This window comes from Lagenorhynchus albirostris, chromosome 3 (assembly GCF_949774975.1).
Source record: "Lagenorhynchus albirostris chromosome 3, mLagAlb1.1, whole genome shotgun sequence".
In the NCBI taxonomy this organism is placed as follows: Eukaryota; Metazoa; Chordata; class Mammalia; order Artiodactyla; family Delphinidae; genus Lagenorhynchus; species Lagenorhynchus albirostris.
In genome coordinates, this window is record NC_083097.1 from 152,883,863 (window position 1) to 152,910,950 (window position 27,088).

General features: G+C 46.4%; 1 protein-coding gene across 8 annotated transcripts; it reads right to left on the minus strand.

Annotated features, from left to right (window-relative positions):
- Positions 1–99: 99 nt before the first annotated feature.
- PHYKPL (5-phosphohydroxy-L-lysine phospho-lyase) lies at positions 100–25,632 on the minus strand. 8 transcript variants are annotated; one of them, XM_060144364.1, is made up of 14 exons: positions 25,553–25,619; positions 24,701–24,850; positions 24,372–24,490; positions 23,061–23,220; positions 19,753–19,827; positions 18,895–18,982; positions 18,701–18,817; positions 17,065–17,147; positions 16,585–16,810; positions 4,381–4,535; positions 3,885–3,974; positions 1,897–2,027; positions 806–883; positions 100–345 (listed from the first exon to the last, which is right to left on the minus strand). In XM_060144364.1, exons 2-13 carry the CDS (start codon positions 24,793–24,795, stop codon positions 834–836), a joined length of 1,389 nt encoding a protein of 462 aa, XP_060000347.1. In that variant the 5' UTR covers positions 24,796–24,850; positions 25,553–25,619; the 3' UTR covers positions 100–345; positions 806–833. The 8 variants fall into 8 exon arrangements, with proteins under 8 accessions (XP_060000347.1, XP_060000348.1, XP_060000346.1 ...); XM_060144365.1 differs by lacking the exon at positions 24,701–24,850 and having other exon boundaries at positions 25,553–25,632; XM_060144363.1 differs by lacking the exon at positions 25,553–25,619 and having other exon boundaries at positions 24,701–25,541.
- Positions 25,633–27,088: the final 1,456 nt, after the last annotated feature.

The window sequence follows — 27,088 nt, forward strand, 5'->3', positions numbered from 1 at the left end:
ATACTGTGAAGGGGGGGGGACAGGTGCTCCAGAGCTCCAGTATCCTCCAAGACCACCTAACCTGCATCCTGTCAGGCATAAGCACACACTCTCCACATCTTTGGTTAGTTTCCTTTAATGACTTGGCCCTGCCTAGGACTTGTGCCCCTTCAAAGAAAGTGGAGTGGCTCAGATATTTGGGGCAGCTGTTCAGGGGGGTGAAAACAGTACAGTGAGGGTTACCACCCTCAGTGGGGACACTGCCCCAGTGTCCCCAGGGCAGTTCGAGTCTGGAGCACCTTGGAACACCTGTCTTGACTTGCCATTGGAAATGGGATTCTCTCTCCCAGCAAAGACAGTGTGAACCTAAAGATAAGAGCAGACACACAAAGGGCCAGCTGGATCTGGGCAAGATGGTGCCCCTCCTGGTTGTAACGGCCCCCTGTGGCAGGGCCTATCTGTTGGCCTGATTGGAGCACCCCAAGTCTAGTGGCTGAGGCCTAAGATAGCTAGTTGTAAGACACAGCACTTGGCTGGGGGCTGCAGGTGGATAAAGCCTGCCAGAAGCTCTCCCGTAGAGGAACCCGCTGGAGAAGGGAGGAAATAGCTATATTCTTTGCTTAGCCATCAAATGCAAACTTAAGTACTTTGGAGATTTTTCAGAGATGGGGAATGGGGAGAGCCCAAGGCAGCCAGAGCCTCCCAGTATTAAAACTAACCTGTGGGAAGGGGACATCACTTGGAACAAGAATGTTGAAGGAGCTACTAAATAGGTGGTAAGGAACCCAGTTCTGGTTTTCTAGGAACAAGAAGTAAGGCCACTTACCTAGAGGACACCCCTCAGCAGAGCTGCCTCAGGGCTGGAGCCTCAGTGTCTCGCAACTTCTCACTTTCTCTTCCATGTCTGAAAAAGATGGTCAACCTTTCTCCTCTGCTAAAGACTTCTGCCTTCAGTGTCCAGGCTTCTTGGATGGCAGTGTGGAGACTGGGCCCACTGGCCTGTCCAAGCCCATGTCCCACCCTTTACCCATGTGTACAGGCCACCACAGGGTCAGCAACAATTTCCCAAGAGGATAAAACCAGCCCTCAGATTTTCTGAGGCTTCCAGGCTCAACTGAAGTCCCTTCTATACAGTAACTCCAAGCCAATTCTGTGCCCAGTCAGCTTTTCCTCCGCAGGCTTCCCGAAAATACATTCCCTTCCCCCAGCAGGTTCCGTACCACCTCCAGTTGTGTCTAGTAGGGACTGACCTCAGCTCTAGAGACCTTGTGACAACAGTGAAATAGCCTGGGGGTGGGGTGGGGGTGGTTGTAGCTGGGCTGCTCTGATCTCTATCAGGAAGATAGCATTTTGCCTATTTTGGGGTCCCCCACTGAGCTCTGTACATGCAACATCGCCTCAGTGCATCGATGTGTCCAATTTGGTAATTATAGATTTCCTTGTAAGTGGATTTAGAGGAGAGTTTGACTTTCCTAAATGATAAGGAATGTGCAGAGGGATTTCATTTTGTGTTGAATCAGTCCAGGGTGCACATCTCATTTCAGCCACTTAGCAGCTGAAGAAAGCAAAGCTACTGCCACCTACATCTCAGGGAGGCTTTAAGGACACAATGGAACCTCCCACTAGTTCCGATAGTTGGGCTTAAAAGCCCAGCCCTGCTTCCCTTGTCCTGCATGCCACACTGGTGCCTGCCCAGGCAGGATGGGTGGTGGCTCATTTCCCATCTACCCAGGGCTCAGATTTTGGGGGACACAGGAATAGGGGAGGCCTTCACTTCAGCTCCCTACTCCCTGCACTGTTCAGAGGACACCTGGCTCAGCTGTTGCACCCCTGTCCCTGGGCATGCTGGGAGGTCCTAGCTCCAGGCTGGGTTGTAGAGACACAGTTATCAGCTGCCCCTTGGGTCTCCAGGCTCACCTGTCAGGATGGCATCCAGCTTTGCTACCACGTGTCGTGCGTTGTCCAAGCTGAAACACATCGGGGGCTTGAACTTCAGGACATTCCTTCCGGGGCCGTCGGTGCTCAACAAAATGTAGTTTTCTTTCAGCCTGCAAGGATAGGACACAGCAGGGCCTGCTGCCCACCAGCCAAGGGCACTTCACATGGGCCTTTCAGACCTTCCTCAGCCTGGCTTTGGCCTCGTGGGCGCGACTCCAGCCACACTGCCCTCAGAACCTTCCATAGGCCAGTTCCCACCAGGATACAGCACTGGCCACCCCCTGCCAAACTCCTGCCCAACTTTATGGCCCAGCATCAGAGGCCCCTGTCTGGGGTGCCCTACATCTGGCCCTGAGCCTGCTGCCTGCACCCCCCCCCACCCCCAAGCAGGGGTCTTGCTTCATCCCTCCCTGGAGCCCCAGTTGAAGCCGAGATTGGCCACGGGGCTACAATGTGGACAGCAAGAGTCCTTGCATTTTTCATTTTAACATGGTTTATGTGACATTGTATGGTTTACTTTTTACATGGAAAGTGTCCAACATTCACAAAGAGAGTAGTACAGTGAACCCATGGAGCCCTCACCTAGCTTCTAACTTCCCTGCCAACCCTTTCTCTACTCTGCCCCCAGGTTATGTTGTAACCCCAGACAGGACTATCCAGTTTTAATTTCCAGTTCATTTTGGAAGTTAATTAACATCATCATTGGTATCTAATAATTGTTTTTAATATTCCACATTTACACTTTTAACGTAGGAAGGTATTTTGGCCTCTGAGAGAAGGGGTCTGATGTGACTGTATTTACACTCTCTCTGACCCCCCACTCTCATTCTTTTTTATTTATTCCTTTTATGTAAGTCTTGTCAGGAGCAGGGTGTCCTCAGCCTGCCTCTGGCTCCTTTCTCGCATCCCAGTCTTCCTGGCACTGACAGCATCTGTGCTAGAAAGATCAGGTTCTGGACTTTAAATCCAGCTCTGCCTTTAGCAGGGTGACTGCCACTGAAACACCGTTCCACCTGGTTCCTGTTTCTTCACTGAACTGGAGAAACCACAGGGGTGGTTGTAAGGTGGAGGAGGTCAGGCTTGGCTGAGGATCTGACTCTCTCCTTCCCACAGACCATCCTGAATTTCTGAGTCTTGAGGCTCCCTGGGGGAAAGGGTGGGTGAGCTGGTGGATGTGCCCAACCAGCACAGAGAAGGCAGGGGCTGGGCAGCCACGCAGGAGGGGTCAGCTTCAAAAAACGTGTGGGGAGAACGATTTTTACATCAATACTGTTTACGTGAATTCGAAACAGAATGACACACATTTCACAACTTGAATAAGGACACGCATCAAACACTAGATGGGTTTTCCAAGGTGGGGGAAGGAGGTAGGAGTGAGGAATGGAAATAAAAAGGAAGTAACGAAACAAGAAGGGAAAGGGTCCTGCGGCTTGGGTCCTACCTGGGGTTCAAGTGAAAGAACATGGGAACCAGAACTGGGAGCGAGGGCTCCTGAGTCCTGAGATGCTGAGCCATCCAGACACTCCCCACCCAGACAAGGAACAGGAGTCCTATTTGAAAACCCTCTAGGAATGGAGAGTCTGGTTCTGCCACAGCCTCAGGTATGGCTCTGGAGAAGCTGCTTCCCTCGGGCAGCCTGGGGCTATGAAATGCAGCGTTGGGGCTGCCTGGGTCTGAGAGCTTCTGCAGCTTTGGCATTTTTGGCATAAGTGTCTGCTCAGGCTGGGAACGGACCGCACCCATCTGAAGCCTTTGCTGCCAGGCACTGGGTACAGAGCTGATGGGGCCGCTTTCTCTGTCCGCAGAGCCCAGTCAAAGGGGTGCACAGATTGGCAGCCCTCTAACCCAGAGGCTAAAAGCCACCTCCTTCAGTCAACCCTGTGTGGGCCCAGCGTGCCTGGGAGAGGCAAGAGGGGAGCTCTTTCCCAGTCAGGGCCGTAGAAACAAGTTGTTTCAAGAAAAAATACCTGGACACCACATAGTCAGCCTCTTCGGTTGCTGGCATCCTTGTGGCCTCATCTTTGATCAGATCCACACCAATGAAGAGCCCAACGCCCCTGGAGCAGAAGGTGACATCTCAGGAGGCCAGGCCTGAGGGACCATGGTCCTTGCTCTCACCCTCTGCCTGGGCCTCAGCCAAGCCCCTGTCAGAAAGCCCACCAGGGCTTGCACCTCTGCCTCCTGGGGAGGCTGAGAGCTGTAGGAACCCTTGGAGGGTGCTAAAACAGTTCCAGGAAGTAACTGTGATGGTGAGGGGCCCTCAATGTGACTAGAGGAAAGTTTGATCCTGGCTTCACCCCCCTCCTCCCTCCAGAGGTGCCATCTTGGGCAGTAGCACCTGTAGGTGCTTCAGTTCCTCTGCAGAGTGGAGATAAAAGTTCCCACCATCCCAGGTGGTGATGAAGTGAATGAAGGAATCACACCAGGCCCCTGGGAGGTGGTGACTGCTACCCTGAGCCTCACCTGATGTCCCCAAGGATGGGATGTTTGGCTTTCTGCTGTCCAAGGAGCTCCATCAGGAGGCTGCCCACAGAGGCAGCATGAGCCTGCAGCTGCTCCTTTTCCAAGACATCCAGGACGGCCAGCCCAACAGCGCAGGATACTGGGCTGCCCCCAAACTGAGCCAGGCGACAAAGAGCATGTCAGATGCTCAGCAGAGTGGGCCATGCCTCAGGGACTGTGAAGAGCAGCAGAACTGCCACACACAGTGCAAAGGCAGTGATGAGCACAGGCCTGAACCCCTCAGGGCTCAGCATGCTGGGCAGTAAATGGGGTTCTTCTGAGTCCCCCATGGGTTGTCCCATCTTTCCAGGTGCTAATGTGACTGTAATCCAGGCCAAGTAATAGGATCCCCAAGAACATGCAAAAATCAGAGGAGAGGATGTACTAGGCATTCCCACACAGCTATTTTTTGTCAAAAGGCTTCAGGGCCCCATCTCATGGACTGGACCCAGACCCACTGCATTGCACTGCCCATCACCTCTTTCAAGGAGGGTCAAGAGCAGCATGCCAGAGCCACACCCAGGAAAAGTCACTCTGTGGTTCCAGCTCACAGCTCTGCTGGCTGAGCCCAAGGCAGATTTTAGGGCGCAGACCACAAGCTGCCTGTGAGCCAAATGCGGCCTGAGGATTCATTGTGTTTGGCTTGTGTGGCATAATTAAAAGTTTTGAATTAGGTGCTAATGTCTTAAGAAGAGACTTAACACAAAAATATGTTTGACTTAAAACAAACCTAGCCTATCTGGCTACATTGGCACTACCTGGCCCCTTCAGGCACCCTGAGTGCTTTGACTCACTTCCTCCACCTGGCCCTGCAGGTGTCTGAGGACCTGCATTGCAGAAAGTCAGAAGGAAGGGGTCTCCTGCAGACCATCTTTTTTTTTTTTAAACTATATCTTAAAAAAACCACAAAACTTTATTGAGGTATAGTTTACATACAATAAACCGCATATATTTAAAATGTATGTAGTTCAGTGTGACTTGACAAATGTATCTACCTGTGGAACCTCCACTACCATGAAAATACAAAACATTTCCAGCATTCCCCAAAGTTCCTTGTGCTCCCATCCACTACTGGCCCAGGCAACCACTGACTCTGTCACTATAGTTTTGCCTTTTCTGGAATGTCATGTGAATGGAATCACAAAATATGTAACCTTTTGTGCCTGGCTTCTGCTCAACATGTTTTTAAAATTCATCTATAATGTTGTGTGTATTGGTCGTTTGTTCATTTTATGGCTGCATAGTATTCCATTATATGGACACACTACAATTTGTTTATCCAAATTCCTGTTGATAGACCTTGGGGCTTGTTTTGATTTGGGGCTATTTACGAATAAAACTGTTATAAACATTTATAACAAGTCTTTTTGTTAACATACGTTCTCATTTCTCTTGGGTAAATACCTAGGAGTGGAACTGCTGGACGGCTTGATAAATATATATTTAACTATATAAAAAAGTGAAACTGTTTTCCAAAGTCGTACCATATTACATTCCCACCATTAGTCTATGAAATCCCAGTAGCTCCACATCCTCAAAAACATTTGGAATTGTTGCATTTTTTTTTTTTTTTTTTGTGGTATGTGGGCCTCTCACTGTTGTGGCCTCTCCCATTGCGGAGCACAGGCTCAGCGGCCATGGCTCACGGGCCCAGCTGCTCTGCGGCATGTGGAATCTTCCCGGACCGGGGGACGAACCCGTGTCCCCTGCATCGGCAGGCGGACTCTCGACTACTGCGCCACCAGGGAAGCCCTGTTGCAGTTTTTAATTGCAGCCATTCTAATGGGTATGCAGTGGTATCCTGTAGACCATCTTGAAAATTTGCTTGCAGAACCTCGTACTTGTGATCATAAAAAGCTTCCTAGGTGATTTGCTGTGAGGCAGCTTTCTGATATGTCCAAAGCAAATTATGTGTGGGATGGACACAGGGGATGGATTGAGGCTATTTATTGCATATTATTATCAACTGTGAACTCGTTAAGAGGTCGTGTGTTCTACCCATAGCATCTTTGGTTTAGAATTGTGGCCTGGCCAAGATGCTGAACTAGCATAATAGATAACATAGTTATCTGTTCTGAACTAGTTCAGAAAAGGCAATATACAAACAACAACAAAAAGCATCAACAACAAACCATGAGGAGGGAAAATGATTTCCAATGTTGCCACATTATATTATTTAAAAATGTCTAGTTCTCAACAGAAGATTATGAATCATGAAAAGAAAGAAGAAAGCATGGCCCATATATGGGGTGGTGGTGGTGGGGGGTGTGGATACAATCAACAGAAACTGTTACGGAGGAAGCCCAGATGATGGCCTTATTAGACAAAGACTTTTTCTTTTTTTTTAGACAAAGACTTTAAATCAGATATTATAAATATGCTTAAACACTAAAGGAAACCATATCTAAAGAATTAAAAGCTAAGCATGAAAATGGCGTCTTGCCAAATTTGGAAGATCAATAAAGAAATAGAAATTATAAAAAAGAACTAAATAGAAAGTCTGGAGTTGAAAAGCACTGTAGCTGAAATGAAAAATTAAGAGGCTCAACAGCAGATTTAATCAGGCAGATGAAAGAATCAGCAAACTTGAAGATACGTTGATTGAGACTGTCCAGTCTGAAAATCGGAAAGAAAAAAGAATAAAAAAAATGAACAGAGCCTCAGAGACCTGTGGGACACAAGCATACCAACATATGCAAATAAGAATTCCAGAAGGAGAGGAAGGGGCAGAAAGAATATCTGAAGAAACAATGGTCAAAAACTTACTAAATTTGACTAAAAAAACACCCCAACAACAATCTAAACATCCAAGGAGCTCAATGAACTCCAAGTAGAATAAACAAGTTTCATACCTAGACAAAACATAGCCAAGGTACTAAAAGACAAGAACAAGAGGGTGGGTAAATGGGTGAAGGTCGTCAAAGGTAAAAAAATTCCAGTTGTAAATAAGTCACAGGGATGTAAGGTACGGCATGGTGACTATAGTTAATAATACTGGGGACTTCCCTGGTGGTCCAATAGTTAAACTCTGTGCTTCCACTGCAGGGGGCTTGAGTTTGATCCCTGGTCGGGGAACTAAGATCCCATGTGCTGCACAGCGCTGCCAGAACAAACAAGCAATACTGTATTGTATATTTGAAAGTTATTAAGAGAGTAGACCTTAAAAGTTCTCATCACAAGAAAAAAAACTGTAACTTTATGGTGATGGATGTCAAGTAAACTTATTGTGGTTATCATTTTGCAATACATACAAATATTGACTCATTATATTGTACACCTGCAACTAATATGATGTTGTCTGTCAATTATAACTCAAAAAAAAAAAAAGGACAAAGAGAATATTGAAATTAGCAAGAGAGAAGCAACTCATCATGTACAAGAGATTCTCAACAAGATTAATAGCTGATTCCTCATCAGAAACCCTAAAGGCCAGAAGGCAGTGGGATGACCTATTCAAAGTGATGAAAGAAAAATACTGTCAGTCCATAATTCTCTATAAAGTAAAAGTATCCTTCAAAGATAAAGGAGACAGGAATTCCCTGGTGGTCCAGTGGTTAGGATTCTGTGCCAAGGGCCCGGGTTCAATCCCTAGTTGGGGAACTAAAATCCAACATCCCACAAGATGCATGGTGCAGAATAAAAAAGAAAGGAAAGAAAAGAAAGAAAGAAAGAAAGAAGGAGAAAGAAAGAAAAGAAAAAGAGGAGAAACTAAGGTAGTTCTAGATAATGAAAAAACTGAAAAAATTTGTCAGCAGCAGATCTACTTTACATGAAATACTAACAGTATTTCTTCAGGCTGAAATGAAACGACATCAGACGTAAATCAAATCCACATGAAGAAATAAAGAGCACTGGTAAAGACACAAGTAGGTTGAAAGCAAGAGAGTGAAGGTATGCCATGCAAACAGTAACCAAGAGAGCTGGTGTGGCTGTAGTAATATCAGACATAAAAGACTTGCAAGATTAAAATTGCTATTTAGCAACACAGGAAAACATAATGATAAAAGAGTCAATCTATCAAAATGATATAACCACTACAAATACATATGTACTTAACAACAGAGCCCCCAAATAAGTAAAGCAAAAAATTAACTGAAAGGAGAACTACAGAATTCAATAAGAACAGTTGGAGAGTTCAGTCTCTCATTTTCAATAATAAACAACTAGGCCAACCAGGAAGTAGAAGGCTTGAGCAACACTATAAACCAACTAGATCTAATAGCTATATACAGAACACTCCACTTCAAAAACGCAGTATAAATACTCTTCTCAAATGAACATGGAACATTCTACAGGACAGACTATATATCAATATATTAGGCTATAAAACAAGTGTTAATATATTTTAAAAGTCTGAAATCATAGAAAGTATCTTTCTCACCACAGTGGAACGAAGCTAGAAATAAATAACAGAACACTGAAAAACTAAAAAAAATGTGAAAATTAAATAACATGCTTAAACAAACAATGGGTCAAGGAAGTCACAGGGAGATTAAAAAATATTTAGAGATAAATGAAAAAGAAAGCACAACATACCTAAACTCATGGGATGTGGTAAAAGTAATGCTTACAGAAAACTTCATGTCTGTAAATACTTCTGTTAAAAAAAAATCTCTAATGAATATTTCCACCTTAAGAAAGTATAAAAAAGAAGAGCAAACTAAATCTAAAGCAAAAATAAAGGAAATCATAAAGACTACAGTGGAAATAAATAGAAATATAGAAAAACAATAGAAAAAAATCAACAAAACCAAAAGTTGATTGTCTGAGAAAATCAACAAAATTGACAAACGTTAGCCAGACTGACCAAGATAAAAAGAAGAGTCAAATTACTAAGATCAGGAATGAAAAAGGACATATCACTGCCAATCTTACACAAGTAAAAAGAAGTATAAGGGAATAATGTGAACAACTGTCTGTCAACAAGCTAGATAACTTAGATGAAATGAACAAATTCCTAGAAAGATAAAAAATACTGACACTGATTCGAGAAGAAATAGAAAATCTGAATAGACCTGTGGCAAGTAAAAAGAATGAACTAATAATAAAAAAAATCCTCACAAAGCAAAGCCTAGAACCAGATGGCTTCACTGGTGAATTCTACCAAAATGTTGAAAGAATTATTACCAATCTTTCAGAAAGTCTTCCAGAAAATAGAAGAGGCATGAACACTTCCTGGATCATTTTTTTTTGCAGTATGCGGGCCTCTCACTGTTGTGGCCTCTCCCGTTGCAGAGCACAGGCTCTGGACATGCAGGCCCAGCGGCCATGGCTCACGGGCCTAGCCGCTCCACGGCATGTGGGATCTTCCCGGACCGGGGCACGAACCTGTGTCCCCTGCATCGGCAGGCAGACTCTCAACCACTGCGCCACCAGGGAAGCCCCTGGATCATTCTTTGAGGCCAGTATTACCCTGATACTAAAACCAGACAACGATATCCCAAGAAAACTATAGATCAATATCTCTTAAGAACATAGATGTAAAAATCCTCAAAAATTAAAATAGCAAACTTAATCTAGCAACATATAAAAAGGATTATACACCATGATCACATGGGATTTATCTCAGCAATGTAAAGTTGGTTTGACATGTGAAAATCAAATAATGTAATAAACCATATTAATAGGATTAAGGACAAAAAAAATCACATGATCCTTACAATAAATGAAGAAAAATCATTTGATAAAACCCAACAGCCTTCATTATAAAAGCTCTCAAAAATTAGGAAAAAAGGGGAACTTCTTCAACCTGATAAAAGGCTTCTATGAAAAACTCACAGCTGGTATTATACTTAACAGTGAAAGACTGAATGTTTTCCCCTAAGATTAGGAAGAAGACAAGATGTCTACTCTTGCCATTTGTAGTCAATATTGTACTGGAGGTTCTAGGGCAGTTAGGCAAGAAAAAGAAATAAAAGGCATTCAGAATGGAAAGGAACAAGAAAACCATTTCTATTCACAGATGACATAATTTGGTACACAGAAAATTCTACAGAATCTATAAAAAACTATTAGAGCTAATAAATGCATTCAGTAAGGCTGCATGATACAAGATCAATATCCAAAAATCAACTGTATTTCTATACACCAGCAATGAAGAATCTTAAAGTGAAATGAAAAAAACGATTCAATTTATAAAAGCATGAAAAAGAATACAATACTTAGGAGTAAATTTAACAAAAGTAGTTCAAGACTTTTACAGGGACTTCCCTGGAGGTCCAGTGGTTAAGACTCTGCGCTTCCACTGCAGAGGGTGTGGGTTCAATCCCTGATCAGGGAACTAAGATCCCGCATGTGGTGTGGCCAAAAAAAAAGAAAAAGACTTTTACAATGAAAATTATGAACATGATTGAAAAACAAAGACCTCCATAAATGGACAGATATCTCATGTTTATGGATTAGTACTTAGTACTGTTAAGATGGCAATACTCTCCAAATTGATCTACAGATTCAATGCAATCTCTTATCAGACTCCAAGCTGCTTTTTTGGTAGAAATTGACAAGCTGATTATGAAAATTCATATTGAAATGCAAGGGACCCAGAATAGCCACAACAATCTTCAAAAAGAAGAACAAAGACTGGGGGATTAACAGTTCCTGATTTCAAAACATACTACAAAGTATAGTAGTCTAGACTGTGTGCAACTGGCAGGAGGATAGATTTTTGATCAGTGGGACAGAACTGGAAGTTTACAAATAAACCATTAAATCCATACATTTGGGACTTCTCTGGTGGTCCAGTGGTTAAAGGATCCAATGCACCTTCCAATGCAGGGGACGCAGGTTCAATCCCTGATTGGGGAACTGGAACTAAGACCTCACATGCCATGGGGCAACTAAGCCCACGTGCTAGATCTAGAAAATGCGCACCACAACTACTGAGGCTGTGTGCTGCAACGAAAGATCCTGCATGCCACAACAAAGATCCCGTGTGCTGCAACTAAGACCCAATGCAGCCAAAAAAAAAAAAAAAAATCATGCATTTATGGTTGATTGATTTTTTTAAATTCATTTATTTAATTTTTGGCTGCATTGGGTCTTCGCTGCTGCACACGGATTTTCTCTAGTTGCTGAGAGCGGGGTCTACTCTTTGTTGCGGTGCGCGGGCTTCAGTAGTTGTGGCACAGGGGCTTCAGTAGTTGTGGCTCGTGGACTCTAGAGTGCAGGCTCAGTAGTTGTGGCGCATGGGCTTAGTTGCTCTGTGGCATGTGGGATCTTCCTGGACCAGGGCTTGAACCCATGTCCCCTGCATTGGCAGGCGGATTCTTAACCACTGCACCACCAGGGAAGCCCTGGTTGATTGATTCTTGACAAGGGTGCCAAGACGATTCAATGGGATAAGATATAATAAAGAACAGTCTTTTCAGCAAAAGGTGTTGGGACAACTGGATATCTATATGCAAAGTTAAGTAACCCCACCTCATACCATATTTAAAAACTAGCTCAAAATGGATCCAATACCTAAATATAACAATAAAAACTATAAAATTCTAGGAAGAAAACAGAGGTGTAAATCTTTCTGACCGTTGATTAGGCAATGGTTTGTTAGCTATGACTCCAAAGTACAAGCAACCAAAGAAAAAATAAACTGGACTTCATCAAAATTAAAAACTTCTGTGCTTCAAAGGATACTACCGAAAAAGTGAAAAGACACCTCAAATAATGGGAGAAAATACTTACAAATTATGTATTTGGTAAGAATCTAGTATTTAGGATACATAAAGAACGCTTACAGGGCTTCCATGGTGGCGCAGTGGTTGAGTGTTCTGCCTGCCGATGCAGGGGACACGCATTCGTGCCCCGGTCTGGGAAGATCCTACATGCCGCGGAGCGGCTGGGCCCGTGAGCCATGGCCGCTGGACCTGCGCCTCCGGAGCCTGTGCTCTGCAACGGGAGAGGCCACGGCAGTGGGAGGCCCGCGTACCGCAAAAAAAAAAAAAAAAAAAAAAAAAAAAAGAATGCTTACAACGCAGCAAAAACAGACAGGTAACCCAATTAAAAAATTTGCAAGGGATATATTCTTTGGAATATATATGGCACATATAATGGGATATATATATACACACATACATATGTGTGTGTATGTGTATATATACCTCAGCACCTCTAGCTATGTGTATATATACCTCAGCACCTCTAGCTATCAGGCAAATGCAAATCATAATGAGATATCACTTCACACTCACTAGGATGGCTATAATAAAAGAGAGAAAATAAATGCTGGAGAGGATATGGAGAAATTGGAACCCTCATACGTTGCATGTAAAGTGGTATAGCTGCTTGGAAAAACTTTGTCATTCCTCAAAAAGTTAAACTTAAGAGTTGCCATATGACCCAGCAATTCCACTCATAGGTAAGGTATACGCTCAAAAGAACTGAAAACACATTCCATACAAAAACATCTACACTGAATGGTCAACTGCAGCATTATTCATAATAACCAAGGAGGGGAAACAACCAAACATCAACTGAAGAATGGATAAATGAAACACGGTATACTCATACAATGGAACATTAATCATTCATAAAAAGGAATGAAAGACTGATTCATGCTATAACATGGATGAACCTTGAAAACATTATGCTACGTGATAGAAGCCAGACACAAAAGGTCACATATTGTGTGACTGCATTTATGTGAAATGTCAAGAACAGGCAAATCCATGGAGACAGAAAGAAGGTTAGTGATTGCCAGTACTTGTAGAGAAAAGGCAATGGGGAGTGATTGCTAATGGGTATGGAGTTGCTTTTTGGGGTGATGAAAATGTACAACAATGAAAATTAAGACAGTAATAATGGCTGAACAACTTGGTGAGTATACTATAAAAGACTGAATTGTACTTGAATTAAAAACCATTGAATTTGTATTTGAAAGAGTAAATTTTATAATACGTGAATTATATCTCAACTAAAAAAGAATCAGTGATTTCAGCGTTTTCAACAGCAACACTGCATGCAAGGTGACAATGGAATACACTTTTTAAAAAAAATGAATCCATCAGCACTGACTTTATTTATTTAGGCCTGCTGCATGGCATGCAGAATCTTAGTTCCCTGACCAGGGATTGAACCTGTGCCCCCTGCAGTGGAAGCGTGGAGTCTTAACCACTGGACAGCCAGGGAAGTCCCTGGAATATACTTTTACAGTAACTAGGACCTAGATTCTATTTTTAGCTAAAATAGTTAAATATGAGGGCCTGACACAAATACCCTTAGGCACAGAAGACCTCAGAAGGTTTGCAACATAAAGGCTTCCAGTGAAAGGAATTTGGGATGAAATACTTGTAATACAGATACTTAAATAAAATAGGAAGGATTAAAAGACACAGAAAAGTATGGTAAGCTGAAATTATAAATTAAGATGCTAGCAACAGGCCTAAATACATCAATAGTTACGTTAAATTGAAAGTCATTACTTTGAAGTCAAATATTAACAGATTTGGTCAAAAACCCAAATTCTAGATATATGCTGGTTAAAAGAAATACACCTAAAGCATGAGCACACAAGGTTGAAAATAGAAGGGTGGAAAATAATACATTGGGTAATTGATAGTCAAAAGAAAGCTGACTTAGCTTTATAATATCAGATAAAATAAACTTTAAGACCAAAAACCTTATTAGGAATGGAAACTATTACTCCATATAATAAAAGACTCAATTCTTGAGAAACTGCACAGCCACATGCAAAAGAATGAAACTGGACCACTATTTTACACCATACACAAAAAATTAACTCAAAATGGACTGAAGATTTGAATGTAAGACATGAAATCATAAAACTCCTAAAGAAAACATAGGCGGTAAGCTCCTTGACATTGGTCTTGGCAATGATTTTTTGGATTTGACACTGAAAGCAAAGGTAACAAAAGCAAAAATAAACAAGTGGGACTACATAAAACTAAAAAGCTTTGCACAGCAAATCATCAACAAAATGAAAAGGCAATCAACTGGGAGAAAATATTTGCAAATCATGTATCTGATAAGGAGCTAATATCCAAAATATATAAAGAATTCATGTAACTCAGTAGCAAAAAACAAAGCAATACAATTAAAAATTGGGTAGAGGGGCTTCCCTGGTGGCGCAGTGGTTAAGAATCTGCCTGCCAATGCAGGGGACACGGGTTCAAGCCCTGGTCCAGGAAAATCCCACATGCCACGGAGCAACTAAGCCCGTGTGCCACAACTACTGAGCCTGTGCTCTAGAGCTCACAAGTCACAAGTACTGAACCCACGTGCCACAGCTACTGAAGCCCCACTCGCCGCAACTAGAGAAAGCCGGCACACAGCAACGAAGACCCAACACAGCCAAAAATAAATAAATTAAATAAATAAAATTTTAAAAATTGGGTAGAAATCTGAATAGACATTTTTCCAAAGACGACATACAGATGGCTAACAGGTATACGAAAAGGTGCTCAACACCACTAATCAGGGCAATGCAAATCAAAACCACAATGAGATGTCACCTCACACCTGTTAGAATGGCTATTATCAAAAAGACCAGAAATAACAAGTGCTGGCAAGGTTGTGGAGAAAAAGGAATCCTTGTGCATTGTTGGTGGGAATGTACATTGGTGCAGCCACTATGGAAAACAGTGTGGAAGTTACTCAGAAAACTAAAAATAGAACTACCATGTGATCCAGCAATTCCACTTTGGATATTTATCTGAAGGAACTGAAAATACTATCTTAAAGAGCTATCTGCACCCCTACAGTCATGGCAGAATTATTTACAATAGCCAAGATATGTGTCTGTTGATTGATGAATGGAATGTATATATATAAAATTCAGCCCTAAAAAAGAAGGAAATCTTGCCATTTGCAACAAGATGCTTTCATAACTTGAGGGCATTATGCTAAGTGAAATAAATCTGACAGAGAAGACAAATACCATATGATTTCACTTATATGTGGAATCTAAGAAAACCAAAAACCAAACACCCCAAAAACCCTGAACTTTTAGATACAGAGAACAGATTGGTGATTGCCAGAGGTGGGGGTGGGCAAAATGGGTGAAGGGGGTCAAAAGGTACAAACTTTCAGGTATAAAATAATTAAGTCCCAGGGATGCATAGTGACTGTAGTTAATAATACTGTATTGTATGCTTGAAACCTGCTAACAGATCTTAAAAGTTCTCATCATCATAAGAAAAAAAAAATTGTAACCATGTATGGTGATGGATGTTAACTAGAATTATCGTGGTGATCACCATATATATATATATATATATATATACACATACACACATATATACACACACACACACACATATATACATACACACACACACAAGTACTGAATCATTACGTTGTACACCTGAAATCAATATAATGTTATATGTCAATTATACCTCAATCAAGAAAAAGATTCAATTCCCAATGAACATACAGAAGAAAAAACCATATATACTGGGAATTCCCTGGCAGTCCAGTGGTTAGGACTCCATGCTTTCATTGCCGAGGGCACAGATTCAATCCCTGGTCGGGGAACTAAGATCCTGTAAGCCAAGCAGCGTGGCCAAAAAAACTCAAAAGTGTATATATATACTAGTATATATATTACTTAACAGCCTCACAATATATGAAGCAAAAATTAACAGTATTACAAGAAAAAAATTGATCATTTTTCATCATAGTGTGAGATTTAAACACACAGTTCTTAATTATTAATAGGTTAAGTAGGAAAAAAATAAATCCAGTAAGAATACAGAAGATTCAAACAACACAATTAACAAGTGTGACCTAAGAGACATTCAGGGAGTCTGGCAAACAACATTTAGAGAACCCACGGACATGTAGAACAAGGACATGTAGAACATGTAGGACATGTAGAACAATCACGTACCAGGTCACCTCAACACATTTTACAGAATAAGTATCAAAAGAATAAGTGGCAGTAAGTCAGAAGTTAACAAAAAGATTTGAAAAAACTAGAATTGAATGATAATGCAGTGGTTCTCAAACTTTCGGTCTTAGAATTCCCTTACACTCTCAAAAACTTGTGAGGAAGCCAACGAGCTTTTGTTTATATGGGTTATATCTATTTATATTTACTGTAATATTTACGATAAAACAACTATGTTTACAAAAAAATTAGTGAGTAGTAGTGGCCTTGTTTGTACAGAAGCCACCATGGTGCTTCCTGGCCCTGGAGCCTTCACTCACCGTGTTGAAGTACTCGACGCCGGTGGCTTCAAATGCCCTCGCCACAGCGTGTGTTGTGGCCACACAGGCTACAGGGTGGCCATTGCCAATAGACTTGCCCATGGTGACAATGTCGGGGACAAAGTCTTCCCCCTGCAGCTGGAAGGCCCAGAAGTGCTTGCCTACTCGGCCAAAGCCCACTTGAATCTCGTCTGCAACAAAGACCCCTCCGGCCCTGCGGATGTGCCTGTGGCAGAGGACACACGGCTGATGGGGGACTGTGGTGAGAGGGAGGAGACCAGGAGCTGGGTCTTGGGACTCTGAATCCTGGCTTTGCCAACAGTAAGGTGGGGACCTTATGCAGATAGCTGGCCTTCTTGGAGCCACTATTTCTTCAGGGGCTTTGTCTGACAATTCTGGCAGGAATTGCCAGGCTGAGGTTGGAATTTGGAACAAAGGCTGGCAAACCCCACCCTGGGGCAGCCTCTCCCACCTACTCACCCTGCCACTTCTGGGAAGTAGCCAGCAGGAGGAATGATCTGCCCTCCCACACTGGGCAGAGACTCAGCAAAGAACGCTGCAATCTGTGGAGGAGAAGGGAATGGCACTGCGGAGGGGCTGAGCTGCAAGCTGAGCGCGTCCGCTGATGCTGGCTCAGTGCTGGCTCCAAACATGATGAGTTACTGTCCGCACTGTGCCCCCACTTTGGGCTCCACATCACACCTGAGGGTCTGTGACATAGCTTTTTCAGGCCTTGAACCAATTCTTACCACCTGGATGCCTTCAGACCCCCTGTACTTAGCATGCTCCAGATGAAATCCAGACTTCTCCCCCATAAGCCTGTTCCTTCCCTTCTCCCATATGGTGAGTCCCATCCCTCCCAACTAGGACAGAAATCTGGCCCCATCCTTGATCCAGCCTCCTTCTTCATCTATCAGTCAGCACAGCCTCTGACTCTATCCCTGTAACATTGTCGCACCCACTCCTTCCCCTCCCCGCTGGATACTCCTGCCTCCTGGCAGACCTGCCAGTTTCTGCCTTGGCCTCCTGCCTTCTAACTGGACACATTTTCCAATCCATCCTCCACTGGCCACCAGGGTGATGCCTCAATGTAGACACTGAGCTCATCACTGTCCTGTTTAAAACCCTTCACTGACCCTTTTGCTTATAGCAATGACTTCCAAACTGTGTTCTGCCTTGGAGCTGCTTCAGAGGCTACTGCTGGGATGAAGGAAGGACTGACGGGGTGGGAAACTGGTCACCCACCCATGCTGCCACCACAGGAATCTCTTTTTTGGTTTTATATAAGTAGGTGCAGAGCATCGGAAATGCATGGGCCAGGCTTCCTGGATCTGGCTCTGCCAACCTTTCTGGCCTGTCTTTGCTATATATCCTGTGTTCAGCTGTCACTCCTTCAGCAAAGCCTTCTAGAGAGCCCTAATACCAATCACCAGCTGCCTCCCCTCTACTGCTGCCGTGGCTGCTGCTCTTCCAGGGTATGACATATCTCTCCTGTCTCTGCCCCACAATCCATCTCTACTACGCTGCCCTGGGTGCGTCTCCCCATTGCTCACTCGGGCCAACAGGGCCTCCTCATGTCACCTGCCCTCAGACTGGCCCCATTCAACTGCATCCCCTGGTCCTATTACCTTCTCTCTTAAAACTCTATAAAACTCTATAAAGGTCTCCCATGGCCTCTAGCCCCTCAGCTAAAGGGGCACTTGCAGTCCACGGGCCTATGGTCCTGCCTGCTTCTCTAGGTTCATCTCCTGCCGGCTCAGCCTGGCCCCATACTCACATGGTTCCTGCACAGGCCGCCGCTCTGTTGAGGATGCCTTTCCTTGTCTACCCCGACCCCGCCTTGAATGGCTAACTCCTACTCACCTTGTATTACTAAAATCAGGCAGCACCCCCTCCATGGACCCACCATCACACACACCCCAGCCCAGCTTGGGCCCCTGGAGTCCAGTAACGCCCAGAACATATCTCTACCTAAACTCTCTGCTGAGCACTTAATCCCTCTACTAGACTCCAAAGGGCAGGCCCTGGTTCCAATTTCTCTCAGGGTTCCCAAAATCCAGTCCAGGGCTGGCAACATTTGCTGTTTGCTGGACCAGACCTGCGTGGATGTGGTTACCTTCCTGCCCTTCTCCTGTGCGCTGCTGACCACACGTTTCACCTCGCTGGCATAGGCCACAGCTGGATTGGGGTGGTCCTCCCGGTAGGGGCCCCGGTAGGTGTCTGGGAGAGGTGCCTGTGGGGAGTGACAGCACCATGTCATCCAGGCTGAGGCGCAAGCACCGGCCTGTTGCCCACTTGAGCAGTGCATACCACGTGGACCCACTCCTTCTGGCCATCCAGGTCCCGGAACTTGTAGGGGCTGATGTCGATCAGGGAGCTCAGGTGACCATGATAAGCACTGGGAAGGAGAAGGGAGAGTGGGCTCAGACCCAGGTGGCATGTACTCCCTGGCCTGGCCCTGACAACTGTCTATTCACCTCAGGAAACACTCAGGGAAGACCAACCTTTCAGACACAGCCTGAGTCCTAGGGCCAGGAACGAGCACAGGCCTTGGAGTCAGCAAGCCTTCCTCCAAGGCCACTTACTAGCTATGTAACGGTGGCTAATCGTTAAAATCTTTGGGCTCAGTTCCCTCCTCTGTAAAGTTGGGGGTGGTGGTGTTTCTCCTTCATGGTTGTAATGAACCTTAAATATGATAATGCTCTAACCCTGGGCCTGGGTCTTGTGCACAGCAGATACTCAGTACAATGGGAGCTACTGTTGGAACATTTTTTAATTTTATTTTTTTTATCTTTTGGCCGTGCCACACGGCATGTGGGATCTTAGTTCCCCGACCAGGGATCAAACCCGCGCCCCCTGCATTGGCAGTGCAGAGTCCTAACCACTGGCCCACCAGGGAAGTCCCTACAACAGTTTTAATACCTAATATGTGGGACCAACTCTCACCACCTTATAAAGCATTCTCTGCTCCCCAGAAGCTGCCACCACAGAAGAGACACCCGGGGGAAAGAGCCGCCTGGTGTGTGTGTGGGGGGTGTCTCTGTGGCCAGGTCCTCATGATCCTCTCCAGGCCCAGGCCCCTCATCTTTCCTGCCCAAGGCACCCAAAATCAGAGCCTCACTGATCCCCAATAAGCAGCAGGCCCACGCTTCTGGAAATGGCACTTACTGATCTAATACCACCACGTCCCAGTGTCCTGTGTATTGGCGCGCCAGCCTCAGGGCCAGGTCATTGGCTTCTGACCTATGACAGAAAAAGTGGATACTGCTTGGACAGCTATCCAAGGGCTTTCCCTCCAGGATAACTGCTTTCTACAGAGAAACCTGGAGGGAAGGAAGAGCCCTTCCAGCAGCAAGAAGATTCTTAGGACACCATTCATTAGTCATTCACTTATTCATTCAGTAAACATTTATCAAATGCCTTCAATGTGCTAGGAGCTGGGGGCGAAAATAGTAAGTAAAACAGGCAGGCTCTGGCCCTCCTGGAACTTACATTCTACTATGCGTCACGAAAGCCAAAAAACAAAGACAGAATGATCATTTGGTAAGTGCTACAATGAACACAGGGTACCGAGAGAACCAGGTGGGGCCCTACCTTAGATAAGGGGTGTTATGGGATGAATCGTGTCTCCCCAAATTCATGTGTTGAAACCCTAACTCCCAGTATCTCAGAATGTGATTGTATTTAGCGACAGGGCCTTTAAAGAGGTGATTAAGTTAAAATGAGGCCATCTGGGTGGCCTTAATCCAATACAACTGGTCTCTTTGTAAGAAGATATTTGGACACACAGAGAGACACCCGGGGGTGTGCATGCTCCGAAGAAAGGCCATGTGAAGACAGTGAGAAGGTGGCCACCTGCAACCAAGGAGAGAGGACTCAACGAAACCAAATCTGCCAGCAACTTGATCTTGGATTCTGACTTCCAGAACTGTGGGACAATAAATTTCTGTTTAAGCCACCATGTCTACGGTATTTTGTTACGGCAGCCAGAACAGACGAAGGCCACACCTGTAGAGTCCTGAGGGTGAAGTTTCTAAGCAGAGTGAGCAGCACACACAAAGACCTTGTGAAGGAAAATTGCTCAGGGAACCACAAGAAGACAAGGGAGGCCAGGGGCAGCATGAGAGAGGAAGTGGGGAGATAGGCAGGGCTGCAGAAGGAGCCTGGATTTTCTTCTCAGTGCCATGTGAAGCTACTGAAAAGTTTTAATCAGAGAAGGGACATGATTCAGCTCCCATATGAGGAGGAAGCCTCTCTGTGTATATAATGGAGTAGAAGGGAATTAAAGTGCAAGTGAGGAGACCTAGAAGGAGGACACGAAGGTGAGAGCAGGTGGTGACCACGCAGACAGAGAGAGGTGGAGTTAGGAGACAACCTGGAGACAGACAAGGCAAGCCTGATGCAGGACTGGGAGGAGGGTGCGTTTCTACCTTGAGCAGAGGCGCAGACGGTGCTGCCATTTGCCAGGACAGATAGGGTGAGGGAGGGCCGGTCTTCTTGGGAAAGTCTGGGGTAGGTGCCTGAGAATGTCAGGGAGAGCCAGTGCCATGGTCCCACACCAGGTGTTAGCGAAGACAACTCTTTCTTTTCTTTTTTTAAAAATAAATTTATTTATTTATTTTTAGCTGCATTGGGTCTTCGTTGCTGCGCACGGGCTTTCTCTAGTTGCAGCAAGCGGGGTCTACTCTGTTGTGGTGCATGGGCTTCTCATTGCGGTGGCTTCTCTTGTTGTGGAGCATGGGCTCTAGGCATGCGGGCTTCAGTAGTTGCAGCATGCGGGCTCAGTATTTGTGGCTCGTGGGCTCTAGAGCACAGGCTCAGTAGTTGTGGCTCATGGGCTTAGTTGCTCTGCGGCATGTGGGATCTTCCCAGACCAGGGATAGAAGCCGTGTCCCCTGCACTGGCAGGCGGATTCTTAACCACTGCGCCACCAAGGAAACCTGATGATCAACCCCTGATGTCTTTTGGACAGGTGATGTTAGACCTGTTCCAAAGTCAAGTGGGCAGTTAGAACCTTGAGGCTGGAACACATGGGAAACATCTGGGTTTAAGATACAAATTTGGGGGACTTCCCTGGTGGTCCAGTGGTTAAGACTCCACACTCCCAATGCAGGGGGCCCGGGTTCGATCTCTGGTCAAGGAACTAGATCTCACATGTCGCAACTAAAGATCCTGCACGCCGCAATGAAGATCCCGCGTGCTGCAACGAATTCCTGGCACAGCCAAATAAATAAATAAATTTTAAAAAGATACAAAGTTGGGAGTCACCAGCATGTGGATGATATGTAATACTTGGGAATGGATGAGGTAAGGAAGGCAGAGGGCTCAGAGAGGACCAGCCCTGAGGAATAGAGTAGGAAGAATTGGCATAGGAGACAGGGGGAGTGGCCAGAAGCTGGCAGAAAACAAGAAGCGTGAAATGTTCTGGAAGCAAGACCAGAGAGAGTGGTAACTGTCAATATTACTGAGAAATAGGAAGACAAGGGCAGCAAAGAGACCAGGTCCCCCCACTGTTTCTATGCCTCATAATTCTCTGTACTTTTCTCTCCCAGGCACACTGGGCTGGTTCTGTGTACACGCCATCATCTGCCATTTCTGCCTCCACTGCTACTCCCAGTGTAGAATAACCTATCACCGGTCACTAAACTGGTGCCTAATGGTGTCCATTCTTGCTTTCCTCCAGTCCTGATGACATCACTTACCTGATTAAAACCCTCTGATGGCTTCCCAATGCTCTTGGGATACACAGATTCCTCACTTGACCAATAAAGCCCTGGGTGATGGGCCCTGCCTCCCTCCCCAGTGTCCCCAGGCTCCCACCCTCTGCCCTCCCTCACTGGCTGCCTTTTAGCTCAAGTGCGCTGGGGTGCAAATATTTTTCCTGCCATAGGACCTCTGTACAGGCTGTTCCATGTGGTGACCTTGACAAGAACACTTCCAATGGAGCGGGCAGCACCCTACCTTCCTCCTCATCTAGCTATCCCCTAGTCAGCTCTTAGCCTAACATCACTTCTTCAGGGATGCCTTCCCCGACCCTCTCAGAGCAGGCCAGGTCACCCCACTGCTTCTATGCCTCATTATTCTCTGTAGTTTTCCTCCAGACAATGATTCCTCTTTGTAATTTTGTATTTCTTTGAAGCATCTTTGATGTTTCTGTTCCTTACAGAGCAGGGATTTTGGCTGTAGCTCCCAGCACTGTGCCTGTGTATGCATAAAGCAGAAATAAAGGAACATATTACCTTGGTAAGCCCCAACAATGATCTTAGAAGAGAGGTAATGGCACTCCTTACAAAGAGAACAGGAAAGTGGATCTGACAGAGAAGCAGTGGGGCCTGCAGCTAGGAAGCGTGGGTGCCTGGCCCACTGAGGGCTGCCTCTCCCCACACTCCGTCGGCTACACAATGCTATGCCCATGTGAGCAAATCTCTCCATCGTTGTCTCATCCTTTTGCTGGGGGCTGGCCACAGTGCACTTACCCAGAATTCAGGAAATAAAATACACAGAGCTTCTCCGGTAGGGTCTCGGACAGCCTCTGTGCGTAATCCACGATGTTGTCGTGCAGGTACCGGCTGTTGGTGTTGAGCACCTGGTTCTGTTCATGTGCTGCTTGGACCACGAGAGGGTGGCAGTGCCCAACTGCAAGAGGGCCACCTCCATCACACAGCCGGCCCCACTCAGCCAATCCCTCCGGGCCTCTCCCAGCCCCAATCTGTGAACCCAACTAAAGGAGATGCAGTTATAGAGGCAGAGGTACAGAGGAAAGACGGGAGTCTGAAGACAGAGGGGGTGAGACAGAGGTGCCAGTCTGGAAAGGGAGACCTAGAAAGGAGTCCCTGAGATTCTGGCAGAAGGCAAAGTTCTCTGGCAGAAACCTGATCTCGAAAACCTATGCTCTTTTTTTTTTTTTTAACATCTTTATTGGGTATAATTGCTTTACAATGGTGTGTTAGTTTCTGCTTTATAACAAAGTGAATCAGTTATACATATACTTATAAAAACCTATACTCTTTAGGAAGCTTCTTGAGGCCTTCTGCTCAACAAAGACAGGGGTGTGGGATATGGGGGATGGACAAGGGGTAGGGGTGTCGTCAGTGGCTTGACTTCACCAGGCAGGGGGGCTGGAAGTAATGATGGCCAATGGCCAAGGATTATGATAAGAGAATGAAGATGATTGGGTGCTCACCAAGTGCCAGGCACACTCAAAGCAAGTTACATGAATTAACCCACTTAATCCCCCAAAACATCTGGAGGTGCATACCAAGTATTATCATGTTCATTTTGCAGATGAGCAAACTGAGGCACAGAGACTTAAACTTGCCACAAAGATAGCAAGTGGAGGACAGGGATATGAACCCAGGCAGTCTGAACTCCCTTTCCTTCCACCAGCTCTGGTGGCCTCAACTGGATAACTAAATTCCTACTTCAGTTTCCTTATCCAGGACCTGAGATGATCACATGGACTGAAGCCTTGCCATGACTGCCAGGGCTCGGCCAGGGTCCTGTTGGGTTGCTGGCCATGGCTGGGCCGACTGCTGTTCTCTGAGCTCACTATCAGTCCCAAGTGGAAGTGGACCCTTAGATTTAGGTCTCTGACTCCTGCTGATTTAGCAGAGCTACTGCTTGGAAACTTCTACAGCTACCCCAGAAAGACCGGGTCTCCTCTGCACATGGATGCTGGCTAAGCAGAACCTGAGTTCTCTGTACCTCTCTGAACCTCAGGTTCACCCTTGGACCAGGTTCACAGTGTTGGCATGCTTTCCTGCCCCATCTTGAGGTATGATACTGACCGTGAGCCACATTGTTGATGCAATCGATGTATTCCGCCCCCTGTTCATCATACATGTATTGCCCTTGGCCCCGGACAATCTTAATAGGATCCTCAGGAAAAAAGAGTCTGCAGGAATTGCTGTGGGGACAGACAGCGAATGGACAGCCATGTCTGAAGACCGGAAGGGAGAAATCCACCCATCACAGGCCTCCCCCTACCCTTTCCCAGTTTCTGGAAAGGACAAAAACTTGAAGGGCAAGTTGTTGCGTCCCTGCCTCCACTCCCTCCCCCACTCCACAGGTGGCTGGAAAGGAGAAAAGGATGGGGTAAGAAGTTGCTAAAACAAACTGTTTCTTGGGCTTCCCTGGTGGCGCAGTGGTTGAGAGTCCGCCTGCCGATGCAGGGGACACGGGTTCGTGCCCCGGTCCGGGAAGACCCCACATGCCGCGGAGCAGCTAGGCCCGTGAGCCATGGCCGCTGAGCCTGCGCGTCCGGAGCCTGTGCTCCGCAACGGGAGAGGCCACAACAGTGAGAGGCCCGCGTACCGCAAAAAACAAAAACAAATTGTTTCTTAAGTTATTTTAAGGCTATGTGGCTTCATTCATTCCCACATGTGCCCATTGAGTCGCTCGGGTCCCGGGAAAGGTGGCTGCTCCAGACCCACACGGGCTCCCTAAGGCAGTGTCTCTTTGCTGGGATGAGTGAAGAGGGCACCACCATTTGGTGGCTGGCTCTCGGCCCTAAACAAGTCTTTGCCCTCCAAGCCTGCTGCCCTGCTGGGGGCCAGCCCCAAGCTCTAGCCCAAGGCTGCCTCATGCCCCACGTCCCACCGACAGCCCCTCAGACACAGGTCAAGGGTAGACTTTCTCTAAGGCTGCCTGTGAGCCGACACCCCACCCCACCCTTCGTCTGGACTTTCAGCCCCTTCCTGGGTCACTCTCGAGCCGGGCCCAGGTCCGGAGGGCGGGCCACCACTGGGCGAGGTCCTCCCAGGAGCCCGGCTGCGGGGGTGGATAAGACGCTGCGGGGGAGGCGCGGGATAAGACAGCCGAGACAGGCTGCGCGCGGCGGGGTCTCAGGGGCCAGAAGCGCCGGAACAGGGATAGGTCGTGCGAGGCCGCGGGGGCTGGGGCCTGTAGGCTCGCGCCGGACGTGCGTGCCTTGTGCGCGGCCCCCCCCACCGCGTCGCCATCTCGGTACCTGAGTAGCCGCCTTCTCAGGGCCAGAGTCGCGGCCTTCCCGCGCGGATCAGTGGCCATGGCGCCCGCCAGCACTCGCTCTGAGACACTGCGCGGAGGTCGGGGGTGGGGGTGGGGTGGTCCCGGCTCCGCCCAAGCCCCGCCCAAGCCCCGCCCATGGCAGACCGCGACTCGGAGCTACCATTTGCCCCGCGGCCCCGCCCCCAGGTGGGCCGTTTCGAGTTTGTTCCTTAATTAAGTTGGCTAAAGAGTCTGACGGGCTCCCCACCTCTGCGAAGTTCCTTAGACAACGCCGCGCGGGAGCCGGGTTTGTGCTCGCCTCGCCTAGTGCTGCCCCGGCCCTGGGAACGCACCACGGTCCTCGCCCTCCCGGCCGCTGCTGTTTTCCTCCCCGGGAAGTGACCCCGCCGCTGCTTCAGCACTCGAGGCGGGGGTCTCTGAGCCTCGGCAGGGGCCTCGAGCTCAGTCCCTAAGTCGCCTTCCCCGTGCATAAAATGGGATGAGCCGTAAGCGTTCAGTGGGAACGTGTGACAGGCACCCAGCCTGGTGCACAGCTGGGGCCTCAAGTAGGCGAAGCCCAGGGGCAGGATCTTGGACTTCCCAGCCCCGTGAAGGAGCAGCAGGAAGGGCAGAAGGAGGGCACAAGGCCACTGCTGGAGCTGACTGAGGAGGTCCTGGCGTGACCTCCAGGACTTCTGCTGGAATCCAGGCAGGGTGAACATAAGCTATAGCAACACTAAGAGAATCTTACAGTGTTTAGGTGGGAGGAGAGTTAGGAGGCTTCCTGAGCCTTATACATGGCCAGGAAACGGAGGCTCAGAAAGGGAAAGGGCTTGTTCTTAGACACACAGCAAGTGTGCAGCAGAGGCTGGACTCTTAATTCCAGGGAGTGAGAGGAAAATGCTCCTAAGGGAATGGGAACCCGGGATAGCAGAGAGATATCCCCTCCTGGGACTTTCTGCCTCGGTGAACCCTAGAGCAAGGGTGTAAGACTGCAGCCTGAGCTGGGTGGCCTGGGCAGGCTGGGGAAAGGGAGGCTCCTGTTGTCGCTCCTGTCACTTTTTCATGAGTCTCAGCCCTCTGCTTCACCCCCTCATTGCTGATTTCTTCATCTTTTCCCCCATACAACTGTAAAATGCTTAAGGAATTTTTTTTTTTTTGGTTGTGCTGCGAAGCTTTTGGGATCTTAGTTCCCCAACCAGGGATCGAACCTGGGCCCTGGCAATGAAAGCACTGAGTCCTAACCACTGGATTGCCAGGGAATTCCCGCTTAAGGCATTTATTAAAGAACATTTGGAGTTTCTTTATTGTGGTAACATATATATATATAATATATATATATATATAAAACATAAAATTTACCATTTTAACATTTTTAAGTGTACAAGTTCAGTGGCATTAAGTACACTCACGTGCACCCATCACCACCATCCATCTCCAGAACTTTTTCTTTATTGCACACTGAATGAAGTTTCTTTCTTTTAATTGTAAAGCTGAATTGAACCTTGATTCATGAAAAAAATTCCTCCCAAATTAA